Source organism: Pongo pygmaeus, chromosome 2, assembly GCF_028885625.2.
Source record: "Pongo pygmaeus isolate AG05252 chromosome 2, NHGRI_mPonPyg2-v2.0_pri, whole genome shotgun sequence".
Lineage (NCBI taxonomy): Eukaryota > Metazoa > Chordata > Mammalia > Primates > Hominidae > Pongo > Pongo pygmaeus.
The window spans coordinates 1,645,812-1,671,481 of record NC_085930.1 but is presented as its reverse complement, the minus strand read 5'-3'; the positions used below and the strand labels follow the sequence as shown (position 1 = coordinate 1,671,481).

Genomic DNA, 25,670 nt, shown 5'->3' with positions numbered 1-25,670 from the left:
GTGAATTGATACCAACGTCATAGGTTGGTACCTATTCCTCTATCGTGTAGGAAGAATACATACAGAAAGACAGTCAAACACATTTATATAAATTATCAGTGCATTGTTTGAAGAGGGGAAACAATGTAATCAACTATGTCAGGGCCCTCCCTTTTTTTTTTTTTTTTTTTTTTTTAATAGTGTTCTTGTTATCTATTGAAATTACCTGAGCATTCTCCGCTTGAGGGTTTTCTTTCCAGGCCTGCCCTTAAGGCACACTACAAGTACTAGGGCATTAGCACTCTGGGAAGACCCCAGCAGAGAGAAATGGAAGTGCGAGGAAAGCATCCCCAGCTTCCTAACCTCAGCAGTCAGTGGTCTCTAACACACCCTGTTCTGCTTTCCTTCCCCTTCCTCTTACTTTCCCATGCCTTTGCAGGGTCCCTCCCAGTGAACCACAGAAGCAAGAATCGTCGTCTAGGTATCTGCTTCTCAGGAAACACAACCTAAAATGCTGGATGTACAGGAAACAAGAGGGAAGTTTCTCACAGTAGTTTCTGTTCCTTTCAATATATTACTATTAAAAATTCAAATATCGCATACTAGGAATTGGTTTATAGGACTAGGCACATTCATATCCTGAGCTCTAGGAACTACCTTTTGGAATGTGGGCATCCCCCTAAAATACAGCCTACCAGCTATATAAAAAAAAATTTTTTTTGAAGTAGTTTATTTCCACAAATTACTCATTTGTCACCTACTTTTTTTTTTTTTTTTTTTTACATTTTAGAGAAGCCTTATCCTTAAGCTTTGAGGTCAAATTTTGCTGTTACCTTATGTATTGATTTCATTTCCCTCCGTGTATTTTGTAAATAAAATGTTGGTGACGGTTGCCTAATCTAACATCAAATTGAGCTATGAAGTATTTCTTATAAATTTATTCTAGCAGCCGAGCTCATCTAATTAACTCTTTCTCTGCATATTCCTAACAATGCATTTTATTTTAGAAATATCTGGTTATATCTAGTTATTTAAGGACCTATGGCTTCTGCACATCTTTTCACTACCAGTTTGGATGCCATTTTCCTCAGCCCCGCCCACTCTTCTAGAGATAAGTCAATTTAAACTTCAGGGACTTCAAGAGGTCTCAATTCATGAAATTCCATACAATAGAGCTGGGGTCAGATGCCCCAGATTCAAATTCTAATCTCTTCACTAGTAAGTGGCCTGTAAAAGCACTGTGCACAAATGTAACCTGAACGTGCCTCAGAGGGTCATAGTATTAACTATGAGGAAGACAACGATAATGAGAATGTGTCATTGGGCTATTTTTATCGTGTGTTGTACATGTCAGATTCCCCATCAGAATATAATACATAAATTTACCTGTACTTATCTCAGCTGTCATATGAGCTCTGACAGAACTGAGATACATGTTTTAGTTTTAGTTTGGAGATGCCAGGAAATACTAGTTTTGTCTTTACATTTTCTTGCCTTTTTTTTTTTCTTTAAAGGTGATATCTACTCTTAGAATCAGATTTATGGCACTTTTTCTGTATTTAAGATGACTCTCCATATCTTCAATAATTTTGTTTCATTTGAAAATATAGTCTGTGTGTTTCAGGCAAAAAAATATATTTATATATACCACATGGGTAGTGTTAAAAGGCATGCTTGAATTTTACATCTGTAAAATTTTACTAATTTCACTAATTATTTTATTCTACATTTCAAACTATCTCTCTCTACCAAGTTGCAAACTGAGATTTTTCAACTGCACATGCTAATCTATATTTATCATAGACAACATAAACTCAGCATTTCCAAAATTTGACTCAAGATATTCTCTTTTCCTCTCCCACCAACCTTTTTTTTTTTGTTCCTTTCATATCCTTTTTCTGTGTTGCTGTCAATACTATACACACAGCCCTCAACCTGGGATCTATCTTTAACTCCTTATATTCATTCATGCTTCTAAAAACTCATCAGTCTTCACCTCTTGATAATTTTACAAATTGTGTTTTAAATTATGTCCCTGCCTTTCCCTTTTCTAATTCCACTCATTTCTTTAACTCAAGCCATGATTATTTCTCATCTGTATGATTATAGTAATCAGCTATAATCCCATTTTCCATTGTTACTCCCCTCAAACTCATCTCTCCCCAAACTGCCTAGGTGAAATTATAATCCTGTAATCATATTCTTTAAAATCTCTCCGTGGGGAACCCACCACCTATAAAAGAAAGATTGGAGTACTCAACATAGCAAGCAAGTTTCTCTGAAATCTTGCCTTTCTATCTCTGTAGACAAATCCTAATGTTCTTCCATTCCTTCTACTTTACAAATTAGTAATACCGAGTAAATTTGTAGCTACTTCTAGCACTATGCTGTTGTTGCCAGTTCACCTATCTGTTCTCTTTGTGCAGAATTTCTTTCACCATCTTATCCCTCTATTAACTCCTAATTATCTTTCAAAAATCCAACTGAAGTTTAACATCTGTGATATCTTCATTGTTCCACACAGAAAAATAAAATGAATACCCCCTCTCTGTACTCTGCAACAGAAACTTCATACACTAACCTCTGCTACAGAATTTATTTCACTATTTTATCACTGGTAGTTTGAATGTCTAACAAACCTACTGTAATATTAGTAAGTTATACATAGCAATTATTCATTATTTGAGCACTACATTCTACCCGAGTATGGCACATCATGTGCACTCAATGAATAATTCTTAATCTGAACTGAACTGTAAACCACAGTACTTTGACTCCTTCAGACCCATGAGGTCAGACATAACTTTCAGTGAAATAAATCACAGCATGTGTGAGTTTAAATCACTATATAAAAGTATATCTCACTTATCCTTTTGATGTTTTGCTTTTGTTATTTTCTACAGGAGAATTAAAAACAAAACCACTGCATAATAACAAAGACAACATATCCTTGAATGATTGATTTATGGGTGTGGTCTTTATTTTGTATATGCTTTCTAAATTCAGTTCAGAAATTATAAAGAAAGCAAGATGTAAAATTTTAGTTAACTTATAAAATGTATTGTAAAACAATTTTTAATATTACTTCTAACACAGTCTGACTATTTTATGTGTTCTAGACACATAAAAATAACATTTAAAGTTATTTTCCCCCAACACTGTCTTAATTTATTGGAAAGAACACTAGACAATTTACTGTTTACTTGTCCATTAAAACTAGGGCAAGGCATTCTTAGTTTCCCAATCGTTTAATTGGTACAATATTGTACAAGAAATTGTTAACGATTCAAATTTAGTAATAGACATTAAAATAATTGGATACCTCCAAAACTAAATACCAACTATTTAGTAATATGTGTTAAGTATTTAAATATAAATGAGGAAGTATAAAACTCTAATATGAAAATGGCTTATTATACTTAGAAAATATTTTTATAACAGAAATCAAATATTTAAGTTAACTATATACTGATAATAGTTACAGAATTAATTTAAAAATTGGTAGTTTACTGGTAACATATTTAAGTACTTCTTACATCTTTAATTATCTTTTTTATTTCTTTATTCCCTAAGCTACTCCACTAATTAGAAGATACGTTTTAGTATAATTTCTGTAATACTCAGTGTAAGTACTCAGAAAAAAGTATAATCAGCAAATACATTTTGACCGAATGAGACCCTGGGGAAAATGTCTAATAAAATTTATGATGAACAAACAAAATGTTTTTAGTAACCACCTTTGTAATTTATAAACAATAAAACAAAATTAAAAGATGAGCATTTTTCAAAGTCATTGATTTAACTATTTACAGTAACCACTATAAGTCATTGAACTACTTTATAATAACTTTGAATTATCAAATAATAAGTAACAATAATATTGTGAAGTTTCACAAATACATCTGTGAACACTATTATTTATCCTAAAGATTCATTAATAAATCTTTAAAAAAACAGGTTGATTATATAACTCTTCTGGTTGAAAGACTTCAGTGGCTTTTTTCAAAATAAAGCCAAAATCTTTATCCCTCACTCCCACCCCCACCACTCCTCTCTGAGAACTCTATCTCTTTCTACATTTTCAATACGATATTGGTTAGAAGTGTTTGTATTGCAAATGTCAGAAAAACCCAGCTCAAATAAGTTTATTCAATAAAAGAAATACTTTCTTACAGTGGATTTGCTGGCAGGCAATGAGTGTTGTGAAAGACATTAATGAACACACATCAACTTGAAAAGGAAAAGCCCTTTCAATCTGGAAAAGGCAAGCCTCTACGGACCACTGAGAACCACTAAAATATTTGGGAAAGAGACTAAGATGAAGATGAATTTCATGAAGTATACCTGAGTCTTGAATAATGGGGAAGCTCAATGTAAGCATGATTGATTTTCACCTGTGGGGAATTTGAGAACAACATGTATGATTTTGATCTTCATTATTGCCCTCAAAATTGATACTCAAAAATATGATTATAGGCACAAAAAGAGTCTGGTCACACTACCTTGGTTGTTACTGCTAGTGGTGGTAAATTTGAAGTCAGTTATCTCAAATGAGAGAAAAAGCATTGACATACTCTTCCAGCTTAAACATAGTAAGTCCTCAACAAGTGCTGATCCTCAGATGAATTTTTAATGGATCCTCTCTCAACTAGATTATAACTTAAATTATTGGCATCTAAAGTGTCCATTAAGTGTTTTAAATATATAAGTTATTCCATAAATATTAACTGTTTGTTATTCCTTGAAATAGCTTAAGCAATGAATCTGCCAAACTCTTTGAGATTCATTTGTATGGTACAATGAAGATTACAAAAATCCATGTTCTATGTACAGCTAACCCTGATATCTTTCTTGTAAAGTATCCACTTCCTAACACACAAACGGTAGGTGCCTAGCTATCCTTTCCCACCTGGAGACAGCTTGATCAACCTGATGAGTAACATAGAAGGAGAGGTGGTATTAGGTGCCATGGAACTAGCTGCCTTCCCAATTCTGGTAAGTTAGCGTTTTTTGCAAGTCTGGATGCTGAAGTGCCAAAACTTGAAAAATATTTCCTCTATTTCTCTTCTCCATGCTGAAACATGGAAGTATTGACGGTACATAAAGTCTACTTCTTGAAGACAGGAACTCTCGCAACCTAAAACACTTCTCTTGGATAAAGGTGTTAAAATGGATGAATCCAAGCAAAAGTTCAAATACATCTTTGAAGTTCTGTCATTATCCTGTTACGTTCCCTCTCTAACCTTGTTTGTAGTTCCTCAAGCTCTAGCTATTGTCTCTGGCTGACCTAATCTCTCTAAAGGCTTGACCATACACAGCCTCTTGCACTCTGAACCAAATCATCATTTGGATTACGCTTTCACACACACACACACACACACACACACACACACGTTTGCTCTGGGTCAATATTTTGATTTGTTTTTTGTATGCAGATATCAAGTTGCTCCAGCACCATATACCTTTTCTTTCCCTTTTTGAATTACATTAGCAACTTCAAAGAAATTTAAAAATTCAAATGACTGGATTGTATTTAGAATCTGTTGTATTCCACTGATTCCTTTATCTTTCTTCATTCAATACCACACTGACTTTATTACTGTGACTTTATTATAAGTCTTGAAATCCAAAGGAATATTTCTACAATCTTGGTTCTTCTTTTCGAGATCTGTTTGGCTATTCCAAGTCCTTTACAATTTTTTATTTGTCTTAGAGTAAGATTTTCAAAACAAAACAAAATATATTGTTCAAAACAAAACAAAAATAAACAAAACAACAAAAGAAACACCCACTAGAATTTTGAATGAGAATACACCAGATTTATAACTCAATTTAGGGAGAATTAATATATCAACAATATTTAGTCTTCCAATTACTATAGTTTATTTCTGCGTATACTTAGAGTGTAATTTTTCTTAGCAATGTTTTATATATTTCATGTTGAGATCTCACTCATTTTTATTTAATTTGTTTCTACCTAATGATTCCATTATTTCATTTCCAATTCTTTGTTGCTAGCATATAGAAATACAACAGATTTTTGTACATGAACCTTGTATCCTTCAACTTTACTAGATTCATTTATAAATTCTAAAATGTATAAAATCCTTTTATTTTTTCCCATGTACACAATTATGCCATCTGCAAATAAAGATGGGTGTATATCTTCCTTTCTAATTTTATGCCTTATTATTTTCATGCCCTATTATACCGACTAGGACCTCCAATAAAATAGAGAACAGATGTGGTGATAGTGGACATCCATGTTATAGTCCTGATTTGAATGGAGTGGAGAACACGATTAAGTATGATACAGGTTGAGCATTTTTAATCTGAAAATCTAAAATCCAAAATTCAAAACTTTTTGAGTTCCAACATAATCCTCAAAGAAAATGCGCTGGAATATTTTGGATTTCAGGTTTTTCATATTAGGGATGCTCAACCAGTTAAGTATCTGCAAATATTTCAAAATCTAAAGACGTCTGAAATCCAAAACACTTCTGGTCCCAATCATTTTGGATAAGGGATAATCAATCTATATACATATTTTATACATATCCTTTATCGAATTGGATTGAAGAAGTTTCCTCTTATGCATAGTTTTTTTAAAATAAATGGAGTGGGATTTTATCAGTTTCTTTTTCTGCATATATTGATATAATTATACAAATTTTTTTTTCTCTAATATTCTGTGGTCACATTTTTTTTGCTTTTTGAATCCTAACCTGGCATTTCTGATTTTTGAATGTTAAACCAACATTTTATTTCAGGAAGAAACTCCCAGTTAGTTGTGATATGTAACAAATCCATCATCTCACCAACTTATTTCCTTTGTAGTGAGAATATTAAAAATCTATTATTTTAGCAATGTTTACATATACGTTATTATTAACTGTGGTCACTATGCTTAATAATAGATTACTAAGGCTTATCTTGCCAGTCTATCTGAAACTTTGTACCCTTTGATCAACATCTCTTACTTCTCCGTCCTTCCCTGTCTCCCCTCAGCTGCTGGTTACAAACTCTACTCTCTATTTTGATGAGATCAATATTTTTACATTTTACATATAAGTGAGATTGTATGGTATTTGTGTTCTTTGTCTGGCTTATTTCACTTAGTTTAATGCCCTCCAGTTCTAATTATCTTCTTTTTTAAGGCTACATAGTATTCCATTGTATATATACCACATTTTCTTTATCCATTCATCTGTTGATGGATATTTAGGTTCCTTCCATATCCTGGTTATTATGAATAATGCTGAAATGAACATGGGAGTGCAGACTCCTCTTCATCAAACTGATTTCAGTTCCTTTGGATATATGCTCAGAAGCGGGATTGTTGGGGTAATTCTACTTTTAGGTTTTGAGGAACCTCCGTAGTATTTTCTAAAATACCCGTACTAATTTTCATTCCCCCCAACAGTGTACAAGGGTTCCTTTTTTCCACATCTTTGCCAACACTTGTTATCTTTAGTCTGCTTTTGATACTAGCCATTTTAACAGGTGTGAGGTGGTATCTCTTTGTGACTTTAATTTGCATTAATTTGGCAATTAGAGGTTTTGAGCATTTTTCATGTATCTGTTGGACATTTGTATGTCTTCTTTTGAGAAACGCCTGTTGAGATCCTTTGCTCATTTTAAAATCGTTTGTTTTCTTGCTTTTGAGTTGATATGTTCCTTATAATATTTTGACTATTAGCTCCTTAACAGAGGTATTGTTTGCAAATATTTTCTTCTAATCACTGGATTGTCTCTTCACTCTATCCATCATTTCCTTTGCTGTGCAAAAAAAGCTTTTCAGTAGGATGAAATTCGACTTGCCTATTTTTTGCTTTTGTTGCTTATGCTTTTGGAGTCCTATTCAAGAAATCATTGCCCAGACCAATGTCATGGAGCTTTCTTCCTATGTTTTCTTCTAGTACCATTAGTTTCAGGTCTTACATGTAAGTCTTTTATCCAGTTTGAGTTCAGTTTTTGTATAATGTTAGTAAGGGTTCAGTTTCATTCTAATGCACGTAAATATCCAGTTTGCCAACACCATTTATTGAAGAGACTGTCCTTTCTCCATTGTGTATTCTTGGCACCTTTGTCAAAAATTAATTGACCGTAAACTTGGTGTTTATTTCTGGGCTTTCTATTCTTTCCTATTGGCCAGTGTATCGTTTTTAGGCCAGTACCTTGCTGTTTTGATTACAGTAGCTTTATAATCAGGGAGTGTGGTGTTCTCAGCTTTGTTCTTTTTGCTTAGGATTGCTTTGGCTATTTGGAGTCTCTTCTGGATCCATATGAATTTTAAGATGCTACTTTTGTCTAACTAGGAGTATTGCATGAAAGTTGGGGAATGTTAGAATTCAGTAATTGAGAAGAATAATCAAATTCACTAGAAACCATGCTAAGGATTATAATCAATGTCTTAGATTTTCAGCAAGGGATTTTTCATGCTGAATTTTACTTCTTGGTTTAAGGTATCTAAAAGCTGAATAGCTGAAACCACCAGCATCCACTAAAAATCTTCATTCTGAATCACAAGCTCAAATACAAGACAGGTAACATTTTTATAAGCAAGAGAATAAATTCTAAAATGTTTATAAACAGTTGATGGGAAGAAACAAATTAAGTAGAAGAAAGAAATCAAGTAGACATTAGGGAAGTAGAAGGAGTAGGAAGGAAGATAGAAGTTAAGTTGAAGATGGTCAAAATTAGATAATGAAAGGTTGACGAGAAAAGTTTGGAACCCTAGCCTAAACTTATTGACACATACTAGTCATCAATATCACACATATCATATATGCCAAGTCTTCAAATCACTATCACCAGCTGCATCTTTATCTAGCAAGAGGTGTTTCATTGGCAGCACAGAACAAAATACCTCATAGATACAAAGCATTCTACAATGATGAAAATCACCACTTCAAAAGTCAGAGTGTTTTCAACTTCTGGTTGAACACTTACCGTAGCAGAAATAAACAAATCAGTATGGATCTGCCTGGTTGTATTTTAAGAAAAAAAAAGTTCTTTCTGCAGAAGATTGCAAATATAGGGATAAATTATAATTCCAATGATCTTTTACTAGTGTTGTGGATGAAATCTTATAGATGCAGATATTTTAAAAACAATATAGGTTGCCATCTAAGAAACTGACACCTAGATATAGCACACTATCCCCTTTCCACTTCATTTTTTTGCGGTTTAAAAATGGGGATCATGGGAAATAAAGTTTGTGTAAAGGAACAGAAAAGACTGCACAGCAATATGCCTGTTGAATTTAATTGTTTCGCATAAAGTCATGGCATAACAGCATAAGATACAATTATACACTTAAATTTCTTGCCCCTCCCTAATAAGATGACTTTTAAATATCTTCACTGATCTCAGAAAAAGAAGTGTGAACAGTGAGTGTGGCCCACTCTGTCATAAAACTTGTCTATGAAGAGAAAGGATGATAGACAAGGGGAAGAAGTAGAATCAAATAATTTGAAATATAGGAGGCATGTTATTTAGACGTAATTTAGCAAACTGATTTACACATGATGTTTCTTAAAAGTGGCTTTGAAAACTGGGGGAAAAGGAGAAACTTTTAGTGAAGTTTTCTTATTGGTGTAAAGTCATATGCACAGAGCTATTCAAACCATTAAAAAGCTTCAGTATATAATTACACCATTTAATTCTTTAACAAGTCTATTAGATGTTTGTTGTTACCATTTCACAGATTTGGAAACTGAGGTTCACACACTGGAAAGCGCAAGAGCCAGTATTTAACTCAGATCTTCTTATTTCACACACTGTGTTCTTCACACCATCATGTGCACCTTTCTATAAGTTTGTATAGAATTTCAAAACAAACTGCAATCAAAATGCTATCCCATAAAGCTGTCTTTTATTAAAGTCAGGCCTATTAGAGCTGGGTCTACATAAAAAGGCTTATGGAAATTTATTTGCTCAAACATATAGCTAATGGGTTGTATATAATTAATGATTCTCAAACATTATTTAGAACCCTTAAATTATTGTGTCATATTAAATGATTTTAAAATGAAATAATAATGCAACGATTGACTAAGTTTTATCAAATATATTTCCCTCAAGATATGGGAAAATATGAGCTGTCTTCCTAGCTAGCTATTTCACTTAAACCAAAACAGACAGATCAAGAATTACGCAATAATTGGACCAAAATCACTATAGGCTTGCTGAGGAAAAAATAATAATATTGGCAATTGGCAACTTTTATTTTAGAAAATTAAATAAAAAGTCTTAAGATGAAAACACTCTCTGATTAGATGTGCTCATATGCGTTACATTGTGCCCCCTGCCCAGGAACACCAATCAAGAAGATGAAATAAATAGTATTCCAGATGCAAGGAGAAACCTCACAGAGAAGGCATCTTTCCAGGGATTGCTGCGTTTTCTAAAGTGTCATGTGTTATTTATTCTGATGATCCCCTTAAGAGCATAGTGTTATAATCCATACCCTGATGCTATAAAACGTGTTTGATGATTCAGATTCAAGTATATAAATATTGGAATGACCTAGCAAATTTATGTCATTTATTTTTAGATTCAGGTTTCTTTACTTACATCAGAACTATTCACATTTTTCTGCTAAAATGCCAACTCTAATGTGAAATCAACTTTGTTTCTAGTTTGATTTTACAAGTAGTTTTATGTTAACAATTGGATAAATACCAGAAAAATGAGAATTTCCCAAACATTTTGGGAAGTTATCAGTAAAGCTTTCATTAAAGTAAAAATATTTATAATCTAAACAGATTCTTATTGGATTCCAAAAGACAAGAATAGCCCAGATGTTGTTAATTAGCTGTATGATCTTGGAAAATTTTGGTAAACTTTTTGGCCCTCAGTTGTTTCATCTATGAAATGAAAGATATTAATAAATAAATTTTAAAAAGATAATATTTACCTACATACTCTTTGACTCAATATGCTTTTAATTAACTTAATACAATACCAAGTTATAATTACTTACAACAACACATATATGTCTTTTAAACTTGAATATACTTATTGTTGCCATCTCAGGATCGGAAGAGAAAAAAAAAAAAGAAAATGTGATGATGGAAAGGCCAACTGTGTCACTGTCAGCCCTGTTATGGCTTTCTGCAGGAAAAGTATATCTCCCAAAAGAATATCAACAAAATCCATGATGTCAATGGTTGGGACTACTGGAGATGACTAGTACTGCGGCACTTTCCTCTCGTTCAGTTCTTCTAAGAGTTCAATGATAAGAGATACTACATAACTATAAGTTCTCTTTTGCCCTGATGTGTAACCCAACCACAGGGATGTTTTAATAAACTACAAAAAAAGTGTTTAATTTCAATTCCATGGCAAACACTATTTTAAACTCATTGTTATCGTGGTAGTCATGATAATAGAGTAACAAAATTTATCCTGGAAGTTATAGTTTTATGATTGTTTTCCCATTTCCTTTTTTGTTTCGATACACCCTTCAGATTGGACTGATAGTAGGTTGTTTTACAAACTTGTAACTTTGGGCTCTTTTTATAGTCATTATTATGCATGGGTTTTTTCTCTAATTTGTGACTTCGTGAAACTAAATTCTATAATGATGTTAGCTATTGCTAATGTGCAGTCTGACATTCATCCAAAGAATCCTTCAGGACCAATAGTGGGAAATGAGATAATTAAGCATAGAAATTTCTGGGTCTTCTGTGGTTTCTAGAACTGCATGGTGCTGGGCATTCTAGAAACCCCAGATTTCTTTGGGATTCCCAAAGAATGGCAACATGGAATCCCAAAGAGCAAGTCACACGGAAGCTGGAGAAGAACTGTTGGTTATAAGGAGTGTTAAGTGGAAAGGGGACCAGAGGATTACATTTGGTTTGCCAGTGAGGAGACTTAAATTGAGGACTTTTAGAAAGTTTTTCTGAAAATTACCTCTTCTTGCATGCAAAGGACCTAAGAGCCAGAGTACTAGGTTTCAGTGTATGGATGCATAATTGAGAATGTAGAATCAATTAGGAGCTCAGGTCTGTTTGGGAGAAATACGTAAATCTATAGAGGGGTCACAGGCTGTAACTGAAACACAATTCAGCCATCATGAGACATCATAATGTCAAAGTCCAGAATCATTTTAAAACTGAAAATGTAAAGATGACAACTATAGGAGGACATGTGACCTGGAATTAGAAGACTCCTAAAAAACCTAACCAGAAATCTTCACTGATGAAGAATTTTAGGCTTAGATCATTTAAAGAACTTGCTTAAAACCATCTAGCAATATAAAGGCAGAGATCCAGCTAAATATTCTCCTAATGTCTCAGTTCTAGTTGGAACTTAGCCTCTGGTACCCACCTATCGAACTCTGTGTTTCTTTTCACACTTGGTGTTCTTGAACAGGTAGATTTTAATCACTGTTACCAGTTCTTGATGATATTCTGGCTTCTCTTCTTCTCAGGAAACTGAAACTCTTCTTGTTAAGGTCTCCTATTACCACTCTTTTGCTAATTTAATATATATTTTTCAGTTACTACCTTATTTGACCATGCTGCATGAAACAAAAATCTAATTTAAAAGGAATGATGTGCACAGCAGAGTCTGGATTTCTCACATCCTCCTTAATTCTCTGAACTCACTATTTCTTTATTAAAGAATAAAGAAATACTCTTTATTAAAGAATAAAGAAATATTCTTCATGAGAACATGAGCTGTCCATGGTATTATATAAATATTATAACTAACAGATGGCTTTAAAGTTAACCAACAAAATTGAGTAACTATAATCCTTTGATAAAATATCACAGTTTTGATAACTTCAGTGGTTTCTTTCAAGTGAACATTTATTGAGATTCCTTCTATTTATTGTTACTTATGCAAGTTATTTATGTAAAAAAAAAATGAACAACATTCCAATAGTAGAATTTGTTTCTCAAGAATAATAAATAGAAAAGGGAAGTGACTTCAGTAAGTTGTATGATTTCAAACTTGACAAAATTAAATGATCCAAGGTTGATGTCAATCTGTTCCTTTATATTTAGAGTTCTTAGAGAAATTCTCTTACAATATCGCTTGTACTTTTATCGTGAGAGATACTTCCATATATATAATTTATTCATTTTTTGCTTCAGTTTAAAACCATTTATCTAGTTGTGTCCTCTGTGAAAGAAGAGAATGGTTCAGTTCTTTCCTTGCAGTAAAATTTTAGTTCAATGGTAATTTTAAGATAATTCTAATTTTTATTATTTAATCATTTCAGTATTTTAGACCTTTTCAGCATTGACATGGCATTGTTTTTCCTTTCAAATGTGGAATCAAAAATTTTGTATACTACCTTACTTTTTAAAAGACAGAAAAAAGATCTGGCACAGTGGCTCATGCCTGTAATCCCAGCACTTTGAGAGGCTGAGGTGGGCAGATCATTTGAGGTCGGGAGTTCGAGACCAGCCTGACCAACATGGTGAAAACCCATCTCTACTAAAAATACAAAAAAATTAGCCAAGTATGGTGTCCCACGCCTGTAATCCCAACTACTTGGGAGGCTGAGGCAGGAGAGTCGCTTGAGCCTGGGAAGCAGAGGTTGCAGTGAGCCCAGATTGCGTCACTGCACTCCAGCCTGAGCGACAGAGCGAGACTCTGTCTCAAAAAAAACAAAAACAAACAAAAACAAAACAAAACAAAACAAAAAAAACACCAAAAAAAAAAACCTAAAAAACCAGGAAAAATATATAAAGCCTCCATTTTTTCTTAATATTACTGAAAGTACTTCTATATCCCGAGCTAGTCTAAAGTATATCTTTTAGGTAAAATTGATGACACAATTAAAACTTTCAAATACTGAGTACCAAGTGCAACTCTACTATTTATGTCATAACTATAGGGGTAGTTTTAGAATTCAGACAAGCAATTAGTTATCTGAAAATGTTTGATGACTGTGGAATATCAATGCATTTCACAAAATCTCACTTTAAAAACTCTCTAAAATCAAGAATTAAAGACCTGCTTAGTTCTCTCCTCTCCCTCTTTCTTTATCTATTTCTTCTCCTCTGTTTTCAGTATTCTCTTTCGGTATTGGCATAGGTTTACAAACTTAACCACACACTGTCAGTATCTATTACTCTCAGTATATAAAATTGTATCTTATTTTAGCCAGAGAACACAGAAATAGTCAGTTAGTATAACACAATAAATTTTTATTAGTAAACGAATTCTCTAGGCGAACCGGAATATTGTTAAGGTTTTCTACCTTCCGTGACATCCTGCTATGCTATAAACAGATGCATTTTAAGGAATGAAAAATGTGTACTTTTATTTTTTTTCTTTCTGTGTGGTAAAACCTTATTTTTATAAAATATAAGGCAAATCATGAAGAAATGTAATTGGGGGTCTGAAATACACCGGATGACTAACCTCATAGCAAATCTTTTCTGAATGCTCTGGAGTGGAGTAAAGGTTCAAACTTTTTTCTTGAGAGAGGGAATGAGGAACATGATAGCTGCAGAGAAACATTGTTATCATTTCCCTTCCTCCTTCCACAGAGAAATAAAAGGTCTCCTCATCCAAATCATGTTTTAGACTGCATAGGTCCCCAAGACATATGTTTGTGGGAGGTTTGGAAGAGGATCCAGCACAGTCTGTGATTCTGCTGAGGTATAGCAGAAAATTGGGATAGGCAGAGAAATGACACTCCTTTGGACCAAAGTAGATGCTTCTTATTTTCTGGCATTAGAAACCTATTTCTGACCTGGATGGGGCAGCTTATTTACCACATCATTCTGTGTTCTCTGGGGGCAAAAAAAAAAACAGGATGAATTTAATTACATCCTTGTCAAGAGGTAATTCCATCTCAAAAATTAATTTTCAGTGCTTTGGAGTTACTGCACATTAAAAAATATTGTTACACAAAAAACATGGGTGGCCTGTCACAAACATTATGAAACTATTGACCTTACATAGCTTCATCTGCACAACTATTGATTTTTTTCTGTCTTTATTTTGACATTTCGTATGATTTCATCTAAGATTCATCACTGTGGAAATGTCAGGTTTAAGGGTATGCTTTTATTGTTTGGGGAGAGCAATCTTAGAAATGGTTTATTACTTATCTATTTGAGGCAGTAGGCTGGATTCATCAGTGCTGAAATGATTCAGCATCAAGTTATCATACTTATTTTTCCAGAGGCTTCCAGATTGCTCTTTTTTCCCCGAGAAGTAAATTAGGTTGTCACTTTGGGTTTTAGATGCCAATAATTCTTAAAGTGGGCTGTAAAACACTAAGCCCATGAATACTTTTAATTTGAGGTTTTCCTGGGCTCTGAGTGATACAATGATCTCAATTAGTTTCTGCTACTCGGGAAGGTGATGGGAGCAATAATACACACGTTCAAATCAATTACTGGATATTTTCTGAAGTCAATATGCAATTTATTAATGTAATTTTAGCATTTAAATAAATTATCTTGTCCAAATTTTCAAGCTAGAGTCTTCCTATTTTCCTTTCTCTCTACCGTTACTATCTTGGGAGACAAATAGAGTTTTAAAAACCCCCAATGGGTCTGTGACCCAAATATCATCTGAAAATCTCTCTCTCTTTTGCTTGGTTAGCTTTTTTAAAATGACATTTACCGTGTGTAAAAAAAAATAATCCAGGGACTTCTATTGAATTGTGAATAATTTAAGTGTAAATGGACTGACTTTTATTAGTATAAAAATTGGAAGAAGAGTTAACAAATTACTTGTTAACTACAGACTAGCTTCAAAGCAGCCAACAGCTGTTAAAAATCATATTTCCAGGCAGTACAGGCTATCTTAATTTTCAAGCCTCAGCGCAAAATGAAAAGGCGGAGCCCTTTATTCAAATGTTATTAAGAATGTTAAGACAACCGCAAACTTTAAGTGCAAGGCACTTCTAAGCATGAGGTGTGGTGTGACTACACAGGTTTCGTGTTCATGGATCTGGCCCTGTTTCCAGGTCCTAGCTATGAAAATTTAACGTTGTAATTTTATTTGCTGATGAAGAAGAATAGACTTTCTCAAACTACTGGTTTTCCTTTCTAAAGAAAGCAACTTTAAACTGAGATGATCCATATACAGATCACTAAAATGTCATTAGTTAAGTAAAATTAACAAAAAATGTTTAGATGCTAAGCTATGCAAAATACATTTTGCTTGACTATTTGTTATTTAATCCTCTGAATTAGAGAAATATTTTAAATTTTGTATCACTAGCTAAAGTAAAATGAAATAAAAGACAGTTAATTACATTTCGTCATTCCTATACTCACATTTCCTGTTTATGGAAGGCAAACTCAGAAGCTTCAAGTATCTCTCCATCTGTCAGCAGATGTGCAGAGAAAAGTACTGCTAATGAAAATGGCAGTACACACAAGGTGACCTTTAGAAGTTACCCACTATTCTCAAAATGACACTGCTTTCCATGGCAAATAAGAAACTATGATCTGGGTTTCATGTTTTCAAGCACTGGTTATCAAAGCAGCAATATTTGATTTTAAGGAAAGAAAGCATTACAATATGATTTATATCATTTATTAATGAAACATTTTTCTACTGGCTGGAAAAAAATATTCCTAGGAAATATCATGCTATAAAAAACCAGAAGATTTATTCTGTATGATTCTTGAATTCTAAATATTTGCAGTGATTTAAAACCAAGTCACTGTACTAAAATGCAATTACATTTTTAGTGGCATACTTTTTTCCCTTTTAATTGAATGGAAAAACTAAGACTTTAAAAAAATCTATAATGTTTTAATTATGGTATTTGATTCAATGAGGAACAATCCTCCTAACGAGAGCTGACCTATATAGTGACATTGCCTAGTATATTATTTAATCAAATTTTTCCTTCAATTTCGGCACTTACTACTTCCATTTACATATTCAAAGCAGATGCTTTTATGCTAGCATGTATATTAATGTTAATTGAAGTTATTCAGGTGGATGACAAAGAAAATTGGACCCCTTAGGGTATCCTCTTCCCTTGTAGTTAAAAAAAAAAACTGTATCTAAATTTGAACAAAATACACCACATGTCATTATACATTTTCTAAGCATTTAATCATGCTACTGAGAATGTCTCTGACAAGATATATGTTTCATATGTTTCATCTGACATAATGAATGTGTTTTTTTTTAAAAGTTCTGCATAAATTCTGAAATGTAATTTTGACTATAAAATTATAAGGAAAATATTTTAGTTTATTACTTTTTTGAGAATAATTTTATTCTGACAAAAGAAGTAAATACAAGGTAGGAAAAAGGTATATGCATATAAGAGAAAAAACTAAATAAATTTATAGGTGAAAAACTATTAAACCGATGTGAGTTATCAGTTCATAGAATAAAGCATATATACTTGAGAATGAGGGATGGAAGAATATTAGGGGGATGGGTGGATACCTCATTTGTCTAATTAATATGTCGAATGATCATGTTTGTATAAATTAGTACTCAGGTCTGTTTCTAAGTCATGGGAGTTTAAAAAGGAAAACACTAAGCTTATGAAACTTGTTAAATATTTAAAGTCTTTTGTACTCTACAGAAGACAAAGCTCTAGAAATCTAATTCTATTTAATTCTATATTCAAATCCTCACATAAAAAAACTTGGGGTCTGATAAAATTGTAAAACATAAATGGTCTCTATTGACTTTAAGCAGAATAAAACTGGAAAGAAAATAAAATCTTCCCCATAATAGCGCCACAGGGAGAAACACAGTTTGAAGGCAAAAGAGAAATTACAGATAGTAATTTTTAGTGGAAATATGAAAAGCTGAAATAGAGCTGAGAAACAATGTAGCAACTGAAAATTACTTATTAAAATAATCAGATTAAATAAGATACTGATGGAAATGTAAGTCTGAATTCAGTTCTCATGTACTTAGTCTATGAACTGAAGCAATTTTTCTCTTAAAAAAAAAATGCAGCTTCTTTTGACTGAGTGATCGTCCATAGCAAGCACAGAACCCCAGGGGTTTATAAGAATTTCTAATCCTCTTCCAAAGCATACTTAGAAACCTTATTTTCCCACCCTGTCCCTCACAGACCCTTCACTTTTCCTATGATTGCTTCCTCCTTTTATGCTTATGTAGATTTCCATTTTCCTCTTCTTCAAAGATTCCTGCTTAACAGATATTTTGAGGGATAACTCAAATGCCACCTCCAATTCTAAGACTCTCTTGAACCTCTCAGAGCAAAGGGGATCTCCCTTCCTCTGAATACATCTAGAAAATTTTTAGTCTTTGGGGACATATTTCTTTCTTCTAACTTGTTTCTTTATGCATATCATTTTTTCTCTGCTACCAGATTCTGAGATTTCTTTGCTTGCTTGCTTGCTTGCTTGCTTTCTGCCTCTCTTTCCTTCTTTCTTTCTTTCTTTCTTTCTTTTCTTTCTTTCTTTCTCTCTCTCTTTCTTTCTCTCTCTTTCTTTCTTTCTTTCTCTCTCTCTCTCTCTCTCTCTCATTCTTTCTTTCTTTCTCTTTCTCTCCTTCTTTCTTTCTCTCTTTCTTTCGATGGAGCTTTGCTCTTGTTGCCCAGGCTGGAGTGCAATAGCACGATCTTGGCTCACTGCAACCTCCACCTCCTGGGTTCAAGCAGTTCTCCTGCCTCAGCCGCCTGAGTAGCTGGGATTATAGACATCTGCCACCACGACCAGCTCATTTTTGCATTTTTAGTAGAGATGGGGTTTCACCATGTTGGTCAGGCTGGTCTCAAACTCCTGACCTCAGGTGATCCACCTGTCTCGGCCTCCCAAAGTGCTAGGATTACAGACGTGAGCTACTGTGCATGGCCCAGATTCTAAGTTTTTTAAAGGAAAAATATATGATGAATTTACACTGATGTGTAAATGTCTTTTGCACATGCACATTCAGGAAATATTTAATAGATAAATGTGAGTCAATGAGTTTTAATATTCCAGTGTTTTCTAACCTCTTTCTAAAGAGCCATCCCATTCTGAACAGTGTTAATCATGGTTCCACACTACTTTGGAGGTAGGCTGGCTGGGCCTAATTCCAGGATTTTATACTCACTGGTGTGTGATCTCAAGCAGAGATCTCACTTAACATCTCTGCCTCAATTTCTTCACCTGTAAAATGGGGATAATAATATAAGGCTTTCATGAGGAATAAATAGGTTAATCCATTACTTTGCTAGGGTTGCCATAATCAAGTACCATCGACTATGTGGCTCAAACAACAGAAATGTATTTCTTGCCTATTTGGAAGTCGGAATTCCACGATAGAGGTGCGAGCAAGTTTGGTTTCTTCTGCCACCTCACCTTGGCTTGCAGATGGCCTTCTTTTCACTGTGTCCTCACTGGTCTTTTCTCTGTGTGTGCACATCCCTGGAGTCACTCTCTATGTAGAAATGTCTTATTTTTATAAGGACAGCAGTGACGTTGGATTAGGGCTCACTCTTATGGCCTCATTTTAACTCAGTCACTTCTTTAAAGGCCTTATCTAGAAATACTCTGAGGTACAGGGGTCTAGGCTTCAACATTTGAATTTTGAAGGGATCTAATTCAGCCCCTAGCATCCATGTAAAGGACATAAAACTGTACCTGGTGCATGATACTCACTCAGTGAGCTTGGAGGTAGTGGTGATGGTATTTCTCTCACTTCAGCCTTGTTTCCTTTGGCTTCTGATAATTTTTGGTATCTTCATCTACTTTTGTCAACAAATATCTCCTTTTTCTTATAATCTAAAATAATTTCAAATTCATACTTCTATGGGCAGCTATCCTATGCCTAGTTACCTTAAAACCAACTTGCTATCTGCTAATCTAACATCTATAAATATTTCATTATGTTTATCTGGAATTTTAACCTTCTAGGAATCTCCTATTTTCTATACTCTGCTTATTAAAAAGGTACTGCATGTTACTTAAGTTGCGAAGCATTTTCCATTACCATAGGGTTATTCAAGAGATAGCAGTGATTGAAATATGATTTAAGTAGTTTGATAGAAATGTGTATCAAATTTCAAATATATTACATGCACAATGTATTGTATGAGAAAGATTGTTACTGATATGAGGTAATAGTGAAATACTGAAAGTTATATTACCTGAGTCACTATATTAAGAATAATTTGTCACTCTCAGGGAATTTCAGATGGCACAAAAAATAAAAAAAAAATCAATTGATAGGCATATTATAATCTATAAATATTTTCATGGAATCCCCTTAATTTAATAATACCAGTGTAGGGTGACTGAGTTTTAATGTACAGATAGACAACAGCAGCTGCTCCTGGTAACATTTTGCAGCATTACATGCAATATTAGAGTAGTTTAGCTTTGAAATTTTAAATCAGCTACCCTTATTCTTCTTTCAGCATACTGGATTAAACAATATAAATCTTATGTTTTTATTCTGAATAACTAGCTTAGTAGTGATTAAGCAAGGGGGAAAATGACTTAATCATGAAAATAACCGGACTAGGAAGAGAAAATCACTCCATCTTCAGAGATTTAACTACCCATAGTCCATTCTTAAGCAAAATTGAATTAACAACATTTCCTTGGAAAACATTTGGAACTTAAGGAGCTTAAACTTTTATAACTTGAAGCAGAAATATGTGCTTTTTACAGAAGTTTCAGCGTTTTAGGCTTCAGTCGAGCAAACGGTCTTGGTAGAAATCGGATGCACACATCATGAAACAGTAAAAACCTTCCCCACCACAAAGAACAAAATGATTCTAAACAAAATATTGAACTGCTGGAATAGTAGAAGGCATGGGAAATATGATGAGGTTTCTAAGAAGTATGATTTGCCTCATTGCAGATCCTCTGAAATTAAATGTGAACAATGTCTTAATTTGCATGAAAACTGCCTAACCAATCCACTGATGCTCCTGAGCACATGTTGTGTAGCAAAGCTTTATGAATTCCAAAAGGAGCTTATATCAGTGATTTTCCCATTATACAGTAGCTTCTCAGTGGTAACTGTAGAGTTCAGTCTTACAAATACTGTGAACAAATCTTTTGCCAATGAAACCACAAGTCTGTTTTATGAGGGAGGTTAAGCCTGAAACCAGTAACCTTTAAACCTTGTCATGTTTAAATTCAGCTCTATTTTGAATTAAACAGGAATGTTTACTGCTGAAAGTAATAAACAGTAAATTACATTATGAAATATAAAAGTACTTTATAATGCAAGCAACCCTCTCTTATATATTTACTAATCTATGCCATATATTGTCTTCATGAGTACAATTCTTATTTTTAATTGACATTTTTATTGAAATAATTGTAGATTCACATGCAAATATAAGAAATAATACAGGGATCCTTCATGTACTTTGTCCTCCAGTTTTCCACTCAATAGTAACATCTTGCAAAACTGTAGTGAAATATTACAACCAGGACATTGACGTTGATATAATCCATCAATTTTATTCAACTTTCCCTTCGTTTACTTGTCCTCATTTATATGTGTGTGTGTTTGTGTGTGTGTGTGTGTGTGTAAAGCTTTATAAAATTTTATCACCTATGTATGTTTGCGTATCAAGATACTAGACAGTACCAACACTGCAAAGATCCCCCCATGTTGCTTTTTAATAATCACACCTCTCTTCATCCCCTCTCTTCTGTCACTAAATACTGGAAAACATTAAATTCTCTTCCATTTCTAAAACTTTATCATGTTAAAGATATGAGGTAAATGGAATCATACAGTATATAACTTTCAGATATTTGCTTTTTTCACTCAGCATAATTTGAGGTTCATCGAAGTTGTAGCAGTACTACATTCCTTTTTATTGCTGAATAATATTCCTTGCTATATCTATATATATGTATATGTGTATATATATATGTATATGTGTATATATATGTATATGTGTGTGTGTGTGTGTATATATATATATACACATATATATACATATATATACACACACACCCTGTTTTGTATAATCATTCATTGAAGAATGTCTTGGCTATTTCTACTTGTTAGTTATTAAACAAAAAACAGCAATGTACATTTATACACAGGTTTTTGTGTGAACGTAAGTTATCATTTCTCTGGGATAAACGCCCAGAAGGAAATTGTTGGGCCTTATGGAAATTGCATGTTTAGGTATATAAGAAACTGTGAAACTAATTTCCAGAGTGCCTATATCATTTTACATTCTCACAAGCAAAGTATGTGTGATTCAGTTTTTCTGCATCCTTGCCAGAATTTGGTATCATCACTGTTTTTTATTTTAGCCATTATATTAGGTGGGTAGTATATCTCCTTGTGGTTTTAACTTGCATTCTCCTCATGGTTAATGATATTGGACATAATTTCATGTACCTATTTACCCTCCGTATGCATCTTCAGTGAATTGTCTTTTCATATTCTTTTCACATTCTCTAATTCATTGTCTTTTATTTTTTTCACTGCCGAGGTTTGAGAGTTCTTTGTATAATCTAAGTACTACTCGTTTGTCAAATACACAGTTTGCAAATATTTTCTCCCAGCCTGTAGCTTTTCTTTTCGTCTTTACTACATCGCCTTTCACAGAGGAAAATGGTTTTAATTTCATGTGGTCTAACTTACCAGTTTTACTTTTCTGGATGGTACTCTGATGTCAAGTCAAAGAATTCATTGCTGACTCCTAAATTCTGAAGTTTTTCTACTGTGCTATTTTTCTTTTTTCTTTTTATTATACTTTAAGTTCTAGGGTACATGTGCACAACGTGCAGGTTTGTTACATATGTATACATGTGCCATGTTGGTGTGCTGTACCCAGTAACTCGTCGTTTAACATTAGGTATGTCTCCTAATGCTATCCCTCCCCTCTCCCCCACCCCACAAGAGGCCCCGGTGTGTGATGTTCCCCTTCCTGTGTCCATGTGTTCTCATTGTTCAATTTCCACCTATGAGTGAGAACATGCAGTGTTTGGTTTTTTTGTCCTTGCGATAGTTTGCTGAGAATGATGGTTTCCAGCTTCATTCATGTCCCTACAAAGGACTTGAACTCATCTTTTTTATGGCTGCATAGTATTCCATGGTGTATATGTACCACATTTTCTTAATCCAGTCTATCATTTTTGGACATTTGGGTTGGTTCCAAGTCTTTGCTATTGTGAATAGTGCCGCAATAAACATACGTGTGTATGTATCTTTATAGCAGCATGTTTTATAATCCTTTGGGTATATACCCAGTAATGGGATGGCTGGGTCAAATGGTATTTCTAGTTCTAGATCCCTGAGGAATCGCCACACTGACTTCCACAATGGTTGAACTAGTTTACAGTCCCACCAACAGTGTAAAAGTGTTCCTATTTCTCCACATCCTCTCCAGCACCTGTTGTTTCCTGACTTTTTAATGATCGCCATTCTAACTGATGTGAGATGGTATCTCATTGTGGTTTTGATTTGCATTTCTCTGATGGCCAGTGATGATGAGCATTTTTTCATGTGTCTTTTGGCTGCATAAATGTCTTCTTTTGAGAAGTGTCTGTTCATATCCTTTGCCCACTTTTTGATGGGGTTGTTTGTTTTTTTCTTGTAAATTTGTTGGAATTCATTGTAGATTCTGGATATTGGCCCTTTGTCAGAAGACTAGATTGCAAAAATTTTCTCCCATTCTGTAGGTTGCCTGTTCACTCTGATGGTAGTTTATTTTGCTGTGCAGAAGCTCTTTAGTTTAATTAGATCTCATTTGTCAACTGTGGCTTTTGTTGCCATTGCTTTTGGTGTTTTAGACATGAAGTCCTTGCCCATGCCTATGTCCTGAATGGTATTGCCTAGGTTTTCTTCTAGGGTTTTTCTGGTTTTAGGTCTAACATTTAAGTCTTTAATCCATCTTGAATTAATTTTTGTGTAAGGTGTAAGGAAGGGATCCAGTTTCAGCATTCTACATATGGCTAGCCAGTTTTCCCAGCACAATTTATTAAAAAGGGAATCCTTTCCCCATTGCTTGTTTTTGTCAAGTTTGTCAAAGATCAGATAGTCGTAGATATGTGACATTATTTCTGAGGGCTCTGTTCTGTTCCATTGGTCTATATCTCTGTTTTGGTACCAGTACCATGCTGTTTTGGTTACTGTAGCCTTGTAGTATAGTTTGAAGTCAGGTAGCCTGATGCCTCCAGCTTTGTTCTTTAGGCTTAGGATTGACTTGGCAATGCGTGCTCTTTTGTGGTTCCATATGAACTTTAAAGTAGTTTTTTCCAATTCTGTGAAGAAAGTCATTGGTAGCTTGATGGGGATGGCATTGAATCTATAAATTACCTTGGGCAGTATGGCTATTTTCATGATATTGAGTCTTCCTACCCATGAGCATGGAATGTTCTTCCATTTGTTTGTATCCTCTTTTATTTCTTTGAGCAGTTGTTTGTAGTTCTCCTTGAAGAGGTCCTTCACATTCATTGTAAGTTGGATTCCTAGGTATTTAATTCTCTTTGAAGCAGGCAGGGTTTGCAATCCTAGTCTCTGCTAAAACAGACTTTAAACCAACAAAGGTCAAAAGAGACAAAGAAGGCCATTACATAGTGGTAAAGGGATCAATTCAACAAGCAGAGCTAACTATCCTAAATATACATGCACCCAATACAGGAGCACCCAGATTCATAAAGCAACTCCTTAGAGACCTACAAAGTGACTTAGATTCCCAAACAATAATAATGGGAGACTTTAACACCCCACTGTCAACATTAGACAGATCAATGAGACAGAAAGTTAACAAGGATATCCAGGAATTGAACTCAGCTCTGCACCAAGTGGACCTAATAGACATCTACAGAACTCTCCACCCCAAATCAACAGAATATACTTTCTTTTCAGCACCACACCACACCTATTCCAAAACTGACCACATAGTTGGAAGTAAAGCTCTCCTCAGCAAATGAAAAAGAACAGAAATTATGACAAACTGTCTCTCAGACCACAGTGCAATCAAACTAGAACTCAGGATTAAGAAACTCACTCAAAACCACTCAACTACATGGAAACTGAACAACCTGCTCCTGAATGACTACTGGGTACATAATGAAATTAAGGCAGAAATAAAGATGTTCTTTGAAACCAATGAGAACAAAGACACAACATACCAGAATCTGTAGGAGACACATTCAAAGCAGTGTGTAGAGGGAAATTTATAGCACTAAATGCCCACAAGAGAAAGCAGGAAAGATCTAAAATTGACACCCTAACATCACAATTAAAAGAACTAGAGAAGTAAGAGCAAACACATTCAAAAACTAGCAGAAGGCAAGAAATAACTATGATCAGAGCGGAACTGAAGGAAATAGAGACACAAAAAACCCTTCAAAAAATCAATGAATCCAGGAGCTGGTTTTTTGAAAAGATCAACAAAATTGATAGACCGCTAGCAAGACTAATAAAGAAGAAAAGAGAGAAGAATCAAATAGATGCAATAAAAAATGATAAAGGGGATATCATCACTGATCTCACAGAAATACAAACTACCATCAGAGAATACTATAAACACCTCTGTGCAAATAAACGAGAAAATCTAAACGAAGTGGACAAATTCCTTGACACATACCCCCTCCCAAGACTAAACCAGGAAGAAGTTGAATCTCTGAATAGACCAATAACAGGCTCTGAAATTGAGGCAATAATTAATAGCTTACCAACCAAAAAAAATCCAGGACCAGACAGTTTCACAGCCGAATTCACAGCTGAATTCTACCAGAGGTACAAGGAGGAGCTGGTACCATTCCTTCTGAAACTATTCCAATCAA

At 34.0% G+C, this 25,670-nt stretch overlaps 1 protein-coding gene across 3 annotated transcripts in view; it reads left to right on the top strand.

The window, feature by feature from the left end:
• EPHA6 (EPH receptor A6) overlaps positions 1-25,670 on the top strand; it is a 959,072-nt gene that overhangs the window by 514,471 nt on the left and 418,931 nt on the right. The window contains exon 6 of one of the 3 annotated variants that reach the window (XM_063661447.1): positions 4,155-4,259. The exons of the other annotated variants lie outside the window; for them this stretch is intronic. Coding sequence (XP_063517517.1) covers positions 4,155-4,195 — 41 coding nt within the window. The 3' untranslated portion in view covers positions 4,196-4,259. Of the gene's footprint in view, positions 1-4,154; positions 4,260-25,670 lie in introns of those variants that run through there. 3 annotated transcript variants of the gene reach the window in all.